We start from the raw sequence: 15,356 nt of genomic DNA, 5'->3' as shown, positions 1-15,356 counted from the left end.
CAACATTAACGAGTGTAGAAGTAGGAATTGGGGAAGCTTTATAAGGCAAGTGATAACCAATATCACAATATTTACGATGAAGTCGTTATGTCAATACACACAGTTTTATAGTACAGAGAGTGAGAAGAAATCGGACAGAATCGCGTACAGAGAAAAAAAATAAGTTTTAAGATCCTATCGTAACCTCCAGTCATTTTCCTTTCTTTTTTTTTTATATAATTTCACCATATTTAGTGAAGCATGCTCATTTTCCAAAACTACTGTGTTACCTTGAGGTACATACAGATCAGCCTTCTTGTCTTCCTATATCATATCCCAGAATGCCTCAGTAATCCAGCTTCTTATCACATGTCATCATACGTCATAAAACAATATCAAGTCGTGATTTATTATTATGACATAATAAGCTATATTTTGTTCCTGAACGACTGGATTGACTAATAAGGTCACCATGACTTATTGTTACCATGACGACAGGATTGACCAATGGGACAACAATGACTTACCGTTCACTGACGAGTCGATGTAATAAGCATCAGACAGACCTATCTTGACTGGGTGACTTGATCTGTTGATCTCGCTGATGGTAAGAGGAAGCTGTCAAAAACATCACAGTTATAATCTTTGTAAGTTTTCTTACATTAACAAGCCATGGAAAGACTGTCACACAAGAGGCAGGATTGGCCTCAATATTGATATGATATATATAACAGAATGCTATAGACTCTTTTTAAATGATCTTTGGGTAGCTTGTTAATATGAAGGTTTCTGCAATACTAAAATGAGATGTGGATTTACCAGAAATAAGCCCCACTTTTCAGTGATTGTGACGGCACAAAGATCTTATCAAATGTTGTTTTGGTATCTCAAAATAGGCGCATTGAGAAGTCATGTAAGGCGCTGGATTAATGGTGGTGAAATTGGTGTAGTATTAGAACATTTATTCTCCAGAATAAATATTATATTATCATACTCACCTTCTTATAGATAAATTTTATTGTTCCGTTTTCGTACAATTGTGTTTGGAACACAAATGGATTTGCTGAAAGGAAAGAAACATAATTTTCTTTAACAATTCAAAATACATAAATTGTAATAACTGAACTAGCAATAAGAACTTTACCTACACAAACAAGAAGCTATTACCATAATTGCTTCAAGAAAACACATCCTGAATTTTTGGTTTTACAATTGTTTTAAAACGCAAATTTTAAAGGATATTAAATGTATTTCAATAGCAGGGAAATCTTTAATTTGTTTTGTATATGTGTAATTTACTTTGGTCAGCCATGGCTATGATAGTAAAGAACAGAAAACAACCACAACAGAGTTAGCACTGCTACATGTGCCGTATATACACAATGAATCTGGAGTGGAAGGCTAATGTGATAGCCCCTTGTAATGTCTGACACTTTAACCATTTCACCCTGCTACTAAGAGGTAGATAGCTAATGCCCAACAACATGAAAATACTGTGACCCAAAGGTGGGACCGGTAGACTGAGTTAATGAAACACTACTGGGTATAAGGTACCGTATTCGACCCAATAAGCGCCCCCATCCCTATAACCGCCCCTCCCCCTTTTTAAGGCTTCAATTTCACTTAGAGGTCAATTTCGAATTAGGGTAAATGCAGACTGTGTTGGTTTTCTTACCAATTTCTTTTCCAAATTGATTTATGGTTTACTTTGTGGAATAATTTTATAAAAGGCAAGACTAAGTCCAAATTTGTTTCTATTAAGCGCCCCCTGATTTGCTTCATTTTTTTAAGCCTCCTGGGCACTTATTGAGTCGCAAACAGTATGTGTGTTACTTACTGTGGTTCTGGTCCTGTAGATAGATATCACTCCATTCCACAATAAACATGTCCTCTGAAATAGAAAAGTAACATTTGTCATGTAAGCTACAAATGTAGGACATAAATGGTCTTGTCTCCATATGAAATTGGGACAGGGAACAATACAAGGATGATACAGTTAGACATGAAGAAATGGCATGGGTACACTTCATATGTTGATGTATTTACTTTCTAAAGCTATATAACTAACCCCTAATGCCGAACTCCCAACCCCTAAAACCTAACCCTCAAATCCCAACCCCTAAAACCTCACTTGCAACTTCCAACCCCTAAAACCTAACTCCCAACTTCCGGCCCCTAAAACCTAACCCCCAACTCCAAACCCCTGTAACCTAACCTCCAACTCCAAACCCATCTAACCTAACCCCCAATTCCCAACCACAACTTTGAACTCCTTATTACTACCAACCATTAACCTTAACTCCTTACCCCTAACCCCTATCCTTCATGCCTATCATGGCAATCAAATCTTTAACCACCAGTCTCTTCAAAACAACCCCTCTCGTCAAAATAATCTTATTCCAGCACTGATCCACCTATGTATTTCTAAGAGGCAGTGTCAGTTGATGCTGACAACAGTCTGAGATGAAATAGCCCCCTGAATCATACAAGGGATTATCAGCGATGTTACTGAATCATTACTCCCGTGACACTTAAAGCACAATAACGTTGGAGTTGATTATAAGCCGTACAAACTTGTTCAAACTTCATATCAACACAAAGCTTTCATGTCAATTTAACTGAATACAATTTACTCTCCTAAAGAGCATTGCAATTTTTCTTTAAATTAAATTTTCTAACAACATTGAATTCCCTCAAGCATCTGATTGCTTCTGAATTTACATTTATTAGACAATTTTAGGAACGTCAATAAAGCCTGCAATGGCCTGATGATTTGATCTCCATATTCATACTTTTAAGACGATTAAGAAAACATTACATCTAAAGCATTGCTCACTCATCGATCTGATGCTTCTCACTGTAATCTCTATGGAATATAGTCTTGAATCAACATGAAAAACAAACTTTAAACAACAAAATGAAAGAAACGATTAATTTCTAGAGCCTTTTCATGTCTCTATATTGCTTCTAAAATGGCCACTTTCAGGCCAAGCCACAAGGTTGCGTTATTCCTTCATGTGACATAACCATGTCACCTAGCATAAACATTTAAAATGACCAACCAAGATGGACAGTGACCATCAGAAACTATCAATAAAGTTGGAATTTTAAATTGTGTCACACAGTCTTTTTTTAATTGAAATAGTTGTCAAAATCACCAATTTCCAAAAACATCACAGAGGAAGTATGAGAAGAAAAGATGGACATATATACTTGACTTAGATATTCAAGGATTAGCTCTTGGTGGTATGGCAGGCTCAAAAAGACAGAATGGCCTTGATTTTAAATGCATCTCCTGCCAGGCCTTGACCTGCAGTCCTTGACCTTCATGCCTTGACCTTCATGCCTTGAACATCATGCCTTGACCTTCATGCTTGAACTTCAGGCCTTGACCTTGACTGAAAGGCTCAGACAGAAACAATTATCTTTATGTTATAAATCCTATGCCTGGCCTTGGCAATGTGAAGGTCATAGACATTATGACAGTAAGCTTCACTGTTGGGCAGATTGACCTTGGTAAAAAATGTCCTTGGGAAAATTTGACCTTTGCACTATGGCTGTGACCTCAACTGTTGGATAGATTGACCTTGGTAAAGAATGACCTTATGACTGTGTCCTTGCGAATATGACATGATACTTGGAATATGATTTTGACAGTGTAACCTTGAACTTAGATGTATGACATCATTTGTAGCCATATCTATTTTAACATATATCCAAATATATCCAGACATACATATTCCAACCAGAAATAATACACTTAAATCTAAATGCACTAATTGCATTTCCTATACATTGTTTATATAACAATGAATGTGACCACACAATTTTTCATCATTAACTTTTGATTCTTACATATTATTTGATTGTTTCATAGCCAGTGTGTTAACAATCCCAATGTACACCATTTGATAAAGCAAGGAAAGCTAACTCTCTTTATATATGCTTTAATGAGAAATGAAAAAGTTTGCTGGAAAATCACTCCAGCTCTAATAACTAACAACTCTCTTCAAAATAAAATGGTTTCTTGGAATGAAATCAGATAGCGTAGAGTTAATGAAAGCTCCACACTGAAGGAGACCTAAGTAGATCATCCAGCAGACACTGCAGCTAGTTACCGCAGAGAGATACAGAATTAGAGAAAGTTTGATTTTTAAATTGTATTGTTAAATGTAAATTAGAGTAATCACAGCACAACTCGAGCCCCTACATGTCGTGTGTTGTAGCCTCGTTAACGGTAAACACAGAATATCTCTGGTTTGTTTATCCATAATCAATTCCTTTCCTCGTCACCGACGTCTTCTCCTCCCTTCCCACGATATTGAACCAATTATAGGGGCAGCGACAACAAAGTAAAGCAGCGTGTGGTACTGTAATATCAGTCTGTTTCTCTTAATGGCTTCATGACAGAATCAAACACACTCTATTTCTTTGGTAAATTAACGGCATGTCAAGAACAAAAAGTTTGAAAAAATAACGAAATTAACTGACTCAGCTTATCTTGAAGTTGACAAGATCAGTTCAACTACGAAACAATAAAGGAAAATCTAAGCTTCCTAAAAAGACAAGGAAATTGCTATCTAGATTACATGGTTTGGGAGGAAATACTTTAGAACTTAGATTACACAAATTGAGAAGAAATATTCACAAAGTAATAGAAAAGTAAATTCTTACTGCAGCAAAATTATTGAAACAATTTTAGAAACTGCATTCAACCAAGTGTCTTGACTTTGAGGTCCAAATGGTTAATGAAAAGTCACTGAACTGATTCCATGGCTGCAGTGGCTGGGTAGTAAAGATGTCCCAGTATGCTGCCTAGGCTGAGTAATAAAGACGTGCCAGCATGCTTCAGATGCTGGGTGGTTAAGATGTCCCGACATAAACCATAAACAATATCTGTCAGAGTTATGAACTATTTACAGACCAATCAATATGTATGATGACCACCTCACGACATTTACACATGTAACCACACAGCAGTCTCCCTAATCAGGTGGTCCAAATATATCACCCGGTAATTGTCTTTCCTTGGTCCTGCTATATTGATTTGTGAATACCCCTAAAGCACTTTTTACCTAGATGCCTATTCCATATACCATTATTGAACATAGATCGCACAAACTTAGCTTTTATACACTATGTTACCAATAATTAATTCACTAAATTTACCCTAGATTGGACTAGTTGGCCTTTTACATAGAATAGTGCATACAACTTTACTAACCTATCGCAAATAATTTTACTTTAAGTTTTCAAGGTTAATGTGGATCAGGAAGGAGAAATGAGAGGGGGATGGGATGGTTATTGAGAATTTAAGAGTTGTCACCTAGTGTTGTAACTTACTGTAATCTTTACAGAGAATTTCAGAGTTGTTGACCAGTGTTGTAACTTACTGTAATCTTTATAGAGAATTTCAGAGTTGTTGACCAGTGTTGTAACTTACTGTAATCTTTATAGAGAATTTCAGAGTTGTTGCCCAGTGTTGTAACTTACTGTAATCTTTATAGAGAATTTCAGAGTTGTCGCCTAGTGTTGTAACTTACTGTAATCTTTATAGAGAATTTCAGAGTTGTCGTCTAGTGTTGTAACTTACTGTAATCTTTATAGAGAATTTCAGAGTTGTCGTCTAGTGTTGTAACTTACTGTAATCTTTATAGAGAATTTCAGAGTTTGTTGCCCAGTGTTGTAACTTACTGTAATCTTTATAGAGAATTTCAGAGTTGTCGCCCAGTGTTGTAACTTACTGTAATCTTTATAGAGAATTTCAGAGTTGTCGCCTAGTGTTGTAACTTACTGTAATCTTTATAGAGAATTTCAGAGTTGTTGCCCAGTGTTGTAACTTACTGTAATCTTTATAGAGAATTTCAGAGTTGTTGCCAGTGTTGTAACTTACTGTAATCTTTATAGAGAATTTCAGAGTTGTTGCCCAGTGTTGTAACTTACTGTAATCTTTATAGAGAATTTCAGAGTTGTCATCTAGTGTTGTAACTTACTGTAATCTTTATAGAGAATTTCAGAGTTGTCACCTAGTGTTGTAACTTACTGTAATCTTTATAGAGAATTTCAGAGTTGTTGCCTAGTGTTGTAACTTACTGTAATCTTTATAGAGAATTTCAGAGTTGTTGCCCAGTGTTGTAAACTTACTGTAATCTTTATAGAGAATTTCAGAGTTGTTGCCTAGTGTTGTAACTTACTGTAATCTTTATAGAGAATTTCAGAGTTGTTGCCCAGTGTTGTAACTTACTGTAATCTTTATAGAGAATTTCAGAGTTGTTGTCTAGTGTTGTAACTTACTGTAATCTTTATAGAGAATTTCAGAGTTGTCACCTAGTGTTGTAACTTACTGTAATCTTTATAGAGAATTTCAGAGTTGTCGCCTAGTGTTGTAACTTACTGTAATCTTTATAGAGAATTTCAGAGTTGTCGCCTAGTGTTGTAACTTACTGTAATCTTTATAGAGAATTTCAGAGTTGTTGCCCAGTGTTGTAACTTACTGTAATCTTTATAGAGAATTTCAGAGTTGTCGCCTAGTGTTGTAACTTACTGTAATCTTTATAGAGAATTTCAGAGTTGTCGCCTAGTGTTGTAACTTACTGTAATCTTTATAGAGAATTTCAGAGTTGTTGCCCAGTGTTGTATCAAAGTTTCCCATCAATGGAGCTATGTACTGAGTTGCCGTCAGCCATTTATGGAGAAATGGACTCATATAAAGGAAACCTGAAACGAAAATGAAAATTTGAAAATTTTGAACAGTTTTGATACAAAATACATGTACATCAAGATGGTAAAAATAAGGTTCACACATTCTTTATTGTGTAATGTATTCATAATCTAGTAGATTTGCTGGTTGGTGGTTTTTCTCTGGGTACTCCTGCTTTCCTCCACCAACAAACCTGGAACGTCCTTACATGACCCTGGCTGTTAATAGGACGTTAAACTAATAAAATCCAAAACCTCAGTAGATTTGCCCAAGTATGCTTTAGCAAAACCACAAGATGTGTTAATTTTTTTCACAAGTGTCATGGATTGATGTTATTTTAAAAGTTCAACTTTGAAATCTGTCAAAAGGTAGATTTTTGAGGTTTGTGACATCTCTTAAATTTCTGTTAAGTAATTAATCATGAGATCATTATAATTGATTAAAAAAACATAAAATACGGACACACAATTATATTCAGACTAAATTTATCAATGGCGACTTTTTTATATAAAGTTGTTTAAAATTCAACATGACACATAATTCTGGAGTAAAACTGTTTTCTTTATATGATAACCAGGGACTTAACTGTTAACTGAGTCAGCTAGGAATTGAACCTCAGACTTACTGGAGAGGTTCTAATGTATACAACTTACGTAAATTGAGAGAGTTTGATAAAAACTGTGTATCTTCTGGTCAACAGAGCATGTCCATAATGCTAGCGCACCAGCATTTCTTTGAAATATACTTTTCAGCGTATCTGCTCTTTTGAAAATTTAAATGTTTACAGAAAAGTTTATATTAAATGATGAGTTTAGCTATTGACTGTTTTTGAAACTTGTTTAATATCTAAGACTGTATACAGGAATCCAATTTGATTTTAACGACGCACGAGGGTTCCAATTCTATCAAATGGTCTAGACGACCTCGTACACTACAGAACCAAGCACCTGATCGAAACTTTGGGGAGTAATATTTCTCTATAGAACAGCCCTGCTACCAAATAACAAAGTTATACCTTACAAATTATACATAGGTATCATTTTACAGATCCACAAAAAAAATCATACACCATTCCAGCATACATGCTTTCCAATCATATCAAAAATAATATTGTTGACATTTCAACGATGATGTGCATTAGGATATTAAAACAACCATTACTCTATATGAATGCCAATTCGTGGTGCCCCAAGAGCCTTCAAATTGCAGCCACATCGTTCTAGCATCAATCACTGAATTATCCCGGGAAAACATGAACCAAATCCTTCAATTATACACAGTATTATCTACATATTAGTCTTTTTAAAACATTTACCATAAAATGAATCGTGCAATATTTTCTGGCGTATAAACTATAACGTTTTACCTGAAAATCAGAAGTGTGGCTTATACTGTATTTGCATATTTCAGAGTTATCTGCTTTTGCGGGTAGGTATTGATTGTGACGTCTTGTGTTTGCACATAACGTCAGACTTTTCCGAGAAAACGACATGAATTTCGCTCACAAATTAATCACGTCACAATCGGTACCTACCTGCAAGGGTGGCAACTCTATAATATGCAAAGACGGAATATTCTGGTGCGGCTTTGGTTAGAAAACAGCATGATGGTGAACAATGAGCAATTTATGATGTCATGGTGACTATTAAGCAACTACAGATAATTTCCTTCCTGCTTGTAATCTTGTTGACCAACATGAGATCTTAAATCTAGTTGGCTAATAAAAGGCTATAGATATATTTGGCAACAATAAAATAGTATATACTGACGGTATTAAGTTTGTATCTGAAACACATATTGGGACAGTTCAATGTGAAAACACAATTTATAACCTGATCTGTCCACATTCTGTTACTATGGTAACTCACCTCCTGTTGCTATGGTAACAGAGTTTATTTCATGGCCATAGAATCGGAAATTAAAACTCATCTGTACACTCTGAAAAAAAATAAGAAAGATTTTATTCAATTGCTTACAAACTATAAATACAGATTTCCCTGATCAGATAACAACTGTGTGCGTTTTTTTTAGACATCTTCACATTTATACAATCTACTCATTTAACACTTAAGTCATATTTCAACTCTCATTATTCTCATGCTGGAACAGTTCAAAATGAAATTTCAGGGGTGTAATCCTCCAACCCACATCTTTACCACCAGACAGAAACTGTCACAACATGGCGCACACCTAATCAATAATGTTACTACAGGCAGCAATATATAAGTTTATCCTTCCTCAAATTGGATCAAATATGACATAATGCTTATGTAACAAATCCTAAATGTTTTGGTCCTTTGAAAATGTTCTTTTCTACTTATGCATTCAGCAACGATTGTAATATTCTTGAAACTGACTCATAAACAAAATAGAAAAATACAACTTATATAGATATTTTCTTACTTACAACAGCTACTCTATAATTATTTGACAGCGTTTTGTGTTTAACCGCATCTTTCTGCTCCACCCAATGGTTTTCCACATACTCTGGAGGTAAAATCTGGGAACGATAATATTTGTGGTCATCCTGGAAAGAGAAGGGAGATAACTCTGAATCCATTTGATGTAGAAAAGTTTTGAAGCTTTCATAACTTCAAAATATAGTGTTTTATCAATTGAAATCCCTTGTGAGTTTCATCGTCATCTTTATTGAGAAAAATAATAATATGAAATAAGGAAATAAACAAGAGGTCTAAGTGGCCTGTATCATTCAAACAGTTAATTCAGTAAGTGTGGAAAAGAATTGTATTTTACTTAACGCCTTTTCTAATTTAGAATTTGAGACTACAGTATAATGTATTGCTTCTATGATCATTTAACAAATATGATCGTTTCAAAAACAAAATTGAGATATTCAATGATAATTTTTTAATAAAGTTGCAAGAGGCTGGATCTCACTTCATGTCATATACTAATCTCGTATTTTGGACCAGGTAGATGAGGTAAAAAACTGATACGATTCAGAGAATAACGTCTCTGACACCATATCATACTGATCATACTACCTTGATGTTAAATTTGTGGGCCAAAATTTGGTTACAATCCATGCAGGAACTCTATGGACTTAGCGATTTCTACAATCCATGCAGAAACTCTATTCTGTGGTCTTCCCAAGGACTAGTAAGCATGTTAAAAAACTACATTAGTTGATAACATTCCAATATAAAGGTCAAGGTTAGTATGAAAAATTGAATCATCGATCATCACTTAAAGGGAGGTAATTACTCTTCATTCAACTAGATTACACTATGGGCTGGTTTTGAAAAGCCAGACAGAATTTACCCTTGATGACCCTGAAGCCAAAACGATTTTGTGAACATATCGTGCAGACAGTCGAGTGTTTTTAGTCGCGAATGACATTAAGGGTTTTCTGTGTCAGAAGAGCTCGAACTTAAGGTTTCCTATCTCAGGTGAAGGAACTCTAAAGAGATCACTATCTAGTGAGACTTAGTCATCTAAAGGACACGTCAAAAGTCACCAAAAAAAAATCATATTTCAACAATCCTATTTCGAAATACAAACAAATGCTCAATTAACAGCCTTCTAAGGTAAACACCTTCAGATATTAACAGCCTCTGAAAAGCTGATCATTGAGAAAGGAGAAAGAAATAATAGGAGATATTGGGTGATCTTGGTATATCATCAATGAATTTTCTTTATTTGGATCATTAACAGATCAAAACAAAAATTACAAAGCCTGCCAAACTATTAGTGTTAGTGACCTGTACAAGTCTACATAACTATTAATGTTAGTGACTTGTACAAGTCTACATAACTATTAGGGTTAGTGACTTGTACAAGTCTACATAACTACAAGTGTTAGTACCTTGTACAAGTCTACATAACTGTTAGTGTTAGTGACTTGTACACGTCTACATAACTGTTGGTGTTAGTGACTTGTACAAGTCTATTTAACCATTAGGGTTAGTGACTTGTTCAAGTCTACATAAGTATTACTGTTAAAGTGACTTGTACAAGTCTACATAACTGTTGGTGTTAGTGACTTGTACAAGTCATACATTACTATTAAAGTTAGTGACTTGAACAAGTCTACATAACTGTTAGTGTTAGTGACTGTACTTGTACAATTCTACATAACTATTAGTGTTAGTGACTTGTACAAGTCTACATAACTATTAGTGTTAGTGACTTGTACAAGTCTACATAACTATTAGTGTTAGTGACTTGTACAAGTCTACATAACTATTAGTGTTAGTGACTTGTACAAGTCTACATAACTATTAGTGTTAGTGACTTGTACAAGTCTACATAACTATTAGTGTTAGTGACTTGTACAAGTCTACATAACTATTAGTGTTAGTGACTTGTACAAGTCTACATAACTATTAGTGTTAGTGACTTGTACAAGTCTACATAACTATTAGTGTTAGTGACTTGTACAAGTCTACATAACTATTAGTGTTAGTGACTTGTAAAGGTCTACATAACTATTAGTGTTAGTGACTTGTACAAGTCTACATAAGTCTACATAACTATTAGTGTTAGTGACTTGTACAAGTCTACATAACTATTAGTGTTAGTGACTTGTACAAGTCTACATAAGTATTACGGTTATAGTGACTTGTACAAGTCTACATAACTATTAGTGTTAGTGACTTGTACAAGTCTATTTAACTATTAGAGTTAGTGACTTGTACAAGTCTACATAACTATTAATGTTAGTGACTTGTACAAGTCTACAAAACTATTAGAGTTAGTGACTTGTACAAGTCTACATTACTATTAAAGTTAGTGACTTGTACAAGTCTGCATAAGTGTTAGTGACTTGTAAAGGTCTACATGACTTTTAGTGCTAGTGACTTGTACAAGTCTACATTAGTATTACGATTAAAGTGACTTGTACAAGTCTACATAACTATTAGTGTTAGTGACTTGTACAAGTCTACATAACTATTAGTGTTAGTGACTTGTACAAGTCTACATAACTATTAATGTTAGTGACTTGTACAAGTCTACATAACTATTAGTGTTAGTGACTTGTACAAGTCTACATAACTATTAGTGTTAGTGACTTGTACAAGTCTACATAACTATAAGTGTTAGTACCTTGTACAAGTCTACATAACTGTTAGTGTTAGTGACTTGTACAAGTCTACATAACTATTAGTGTTAGTGACTTGTACAAGTCTACATAACTATTAGTGTTAGTGACTTGTACAAGTCTACATAACTATTAATGTTAGTGACTTGTACAAGTCTACAAAACTATTAGAGTTAGTGACTTGTACAAGTCTACATTACTATTAAAGTCAGTGACTTGTACAAGTCTGCATAAGGGTTAGTGACTTGTAAAGGTCTACATGACTTTTAGTGCTAGTGACTTGTACAAGTCTACATAAGTATTACGGTTATAGTGACTTGTACAAGTCTACATACTATTAGTGTTAGTGACTTGTACAAGTCTATTTAACTATTAGAGTTAGCGACTTGTACAAGTCTACATAACTATTGGTGTTAGTGACTTGTACAAGTCTACATAACTATTAGTGTTAGTGACTTGTACAAGTCTACATAACTATAAGTGTTAGTACCTTGTACAAGTCTATTTAACCATTAGGGTTAGTGACTTGTACAAGTCTACATAACTGTTAGTGTTAGTGACTTGAGCAAGTCTACATAACTGTTGGTGTTAGTGACTTGTACAAGTCTATTTAACCATTAGGGTTAGTGACTTGTACAAGTCTACATAACTATTAGTGTTAGTGACTTGTACAAGTCTACATAACTATAAGTGTTAGTACCTTGTACAAGTCTACATAACTGTTAGTGTTAGTGACTTGTACAAGTCTACATAACTGTTAGTGTTAGTGACTTGAGCAAGTCTTTGCTGTGTTGTTATGTGGCTGTAGGGCTGTTTATATGTGTGGCTGATTGGCAGTTATTAGTTGTAACTCTGGGTAATGATGTCCATCATCTAATGGACAGGAGGATGACCGGAAGATGTGCCTGTTTTACTTAGATTGATTACACTGGGCAGTCCCTGATTCACTGACCACTATAAGTTTCACTAAGCTTGGTCCTGATCAGTTAGAGCTGCACAAGATTGACCAATATCAAATGTGATCACTTCAGGAGGTTCTCTTCAAAACCGTTAAGATATTTCCAGTTTATCTCAGAATAAATCTACCATATTACCTCCAAACAGAGGGTTTACTTATAATAGACCATCTGAACTAGATCTACTGTTTAACCCCTAAACAAGCCCCCCCCCCCCCACCCCATCCCCTGAGCCCCTAACATCCCATCCTCTTTTTCCATCATTCACATCCTCTTTTTCCATCAATTTCTTATTCTATTAATTTTGGGTCACCTTTTCCTTTCATTATTTTTTCCTTTTTCTGTTTATACATCGGGGTGACTGGCCATGAAAGTATGTCCCGCCCATTTCTTGGAATCTTGGAAACAAGATGTCACCAGAGGTATAATCCAACAGGGACCTTTTAGTGTGTAAGTAATAAGAATCCGGACAGTGGTCAAATTAGCCTCGGTCACTAGGGATTTTCTAGTTGGCTAAATCAGCCCTGGTATTCAGGGAACTTCATTACCTAACATTGAGAATCAACTAGTGTCAATTTCATGTGGAATTGGCCATAACGTCCAAACAACATGTTTACAGATGCGAGATCCCTCCAGACAAAATGGGCTATTTTAACCCCAGACTTTCCGATGTAAAGGAACATGGCCTGTCTGCTTCTACATAGACAAATGGCAGTATTATCCAGACAAGACTGGCGTTTGATAAAGTGCTTGCTGTATATATATGTGATATAAATAGATGGTCAGTAGTAATGTTGTGGACAGCCCCAGCTAATAACTTACAGCTGACCATCAGATGGGAGTAACAAATGTTCATTGTACCATGAAGGTCACTGTAACAGCTGTCTATTGAACCATGAATTCAATAGTTGTCCATTGAAGTGTACATGGGTGCCAAAACAACATTGGATTGAATGTGAAGGGTCTCGAAAAGCTCCTAAACGAACTTTGAAGCATCTCTTGAAGGCAGTCTTGGTTAGATTTGAATCATCTGAAGGAACTTCCAGAGGATCACATTCCAATGATCTTAGAAGTGAACCAATCAATATGTCAATCTCCTGTGATTTTTTCTGTTTGACTTTACTTGTCAGAACTTCAGGCACTGACGAAATAATTACACTAGTTGTGTTTTGTTAAGGCCGTTAAACTAGCAATTACTGAGAATTCTCAAATTCATCATTGCACTCACCTCTTCAAAACTAATTTTGCATTGAAATCTAATTGTACCAAAAAAAGTACTTCTGCAATGCCACAAATAATAAGCCATTTGCCAAAGTAAAGCAATGGTTACGTTTATCATAGGATAACAAAATAGCCCCTTTTAGCAGTGTTATTGATAGACTGCTATTTCACACTGTAAAAACACTGATATACTAACAAGGATAGTTGTAGTCAATGGAGTAGGGAGTTCACTTGTAGTGCCTGCACCAGAGGGTGCTTTTGTAGTGGGGACTTGTGGCGCTGCTGTTTGAGGGGCTTGTGTCGTTGGAGCGTTGCCGCCATTGGGGACTTGGGTCGTTGCTGGCGCTTCTGTTGTAACGTCGTCGCTGGTCGTAGTGTCGTTTGTGACTACTGCTCTCTTGTAAATATTGTGAGTGTCTATCGTAACGAATGGCTCCAGAGACTGGCCTTCCACGGTGTAGGAGATATCTGAAAAGAAACAGTAAATGTTAGGTTGTTGTCAGTAAGACATTGCCATGGTGACAAACACAGACAATGAACTTTAATATAGAAATTCACAATTAAGCAAGAGTCATCATGGGCAAGCAGCGATACAATAAGAAGGTCAATCCATCAAAACCTATCTTATTATGGTCTATGAATCTTATACAACAATAATACTGAAAACCATCATGTAAATCAAAATGAAAAAGACTTGAGCTACTTGTACTGTTTCCTTAATTATCATTGAATAATTAAGTTACATTATGAGTCAGGTTTATAATTTGTACCCTGACAAGTTAACATCCCATCCTTACACCCTGTTTTCTGATATTTTGGCTTCACAGTCCAGTCCAAATATCAATACCTTACTCATCCTTCAATAAAACCACCAAAAAGATCACGCTGTTGGCTATTCAGTCATGATCAACTCTGGTAGTTCAGAACCCTCGGTTTTTGTTTTGTGCATCATTTATATATCTGAGACCAAAATCGACACATGTTCAGTGTATTAGTTTTCTGTTTATTTTATTACATTGAACTCCTGTAATAAAAGTAGATTTTTTGTCTGACATTCAAGATTTTACATTTTTTAACAAAGGTTTATCACTCTAGGCTACGACTGGTTAGCAGCATCAAACAGCAACAGCAGCAAGCTATATATAGACTTGTCCTTTTCTTCGCCTTCTCAATATATAATATAAATCCACTAGTTTTACAAAAAGAACATAACCTAACCAGCTCTACACACTCTCAGAAATGAATATACCAATTCTGTCATAAAATAACTGTATCTTTGTCAGATAAACTGCTTTGGTCTCATCCAACAACAGCAGACAGACACTATTAACTGAGGTATCACTACCTTATTCATCGTAATTAGCGCCTAGGGCGCTTAAATAAATGTAACAAAGGGGGCGCTTATTTATGAACCAAAATGTAAGTTGTGGACATAAAA

The 15,356-nt window shown here is 35.3% G+C and overlaps 1 protein-coding gene across 2 annotated transcripts in view; it reads right to left on the bottom strand.

Moving 5' to 3' along the window:
• Window positions 1–15,356, bottom strand: part of LOC138314438 (plexin domain-containing protein 1-like) — an 88,877-nt gene that overhangs the window by 27,748 nt on the left and 45,773 nt on the right. For both annotated transcript variants that reach the window (XM_069254767.1, XM_069254766.1), the window contains exons 2-8: window positions 14,115–14,386; window positions 9,087–9,206; window positions 8,548–8,617; window positions 6,574–6,696; window positions 1,817–1,870; window positions 978–1,042; window positions 507–597 (exon numbers count right to left, since the gene is read on the bottom strand). In XM_069254767.1, coding sequence (XP_069110868.1) covers window positions 507–597; window positions 978–1,042; window positions 1,817–1,870; window positions 6,574–6,696; window positions 8,548–8,617; window positions 9,087–9,206; window positions 14,115–14,386 — 795 coding nt within the window. The remainder of the gene's footprint in view (window positions 1–506; window positions 598–977; window positions 1,043–1,816; window positions 1,871–6,573; window positions 6,697–8,547; window positions 8,618–9,086; window positions 9,207–14,114; window positions 14,387–15,356) is intronic.

Source organism: Argopecten irradians, chromosome 2, assembly GCF_041381155.1.
Source record: "Argopecten irradians isolate NY chromosome 2, Ai_NY, whole genome shotgun sequence".
Taxonomy (NCBI): Eukaryota; Metazoa; Mollusca; class Bivalvia; order Pectinida; family Pectinidae; genus Argopecten; species Argopecten irradians.
The sequence above is the reverse complement of the archived record's forward strand: the minus strand, read 5'-3'. Positions and strand labels throughout refer to the sequence as shown.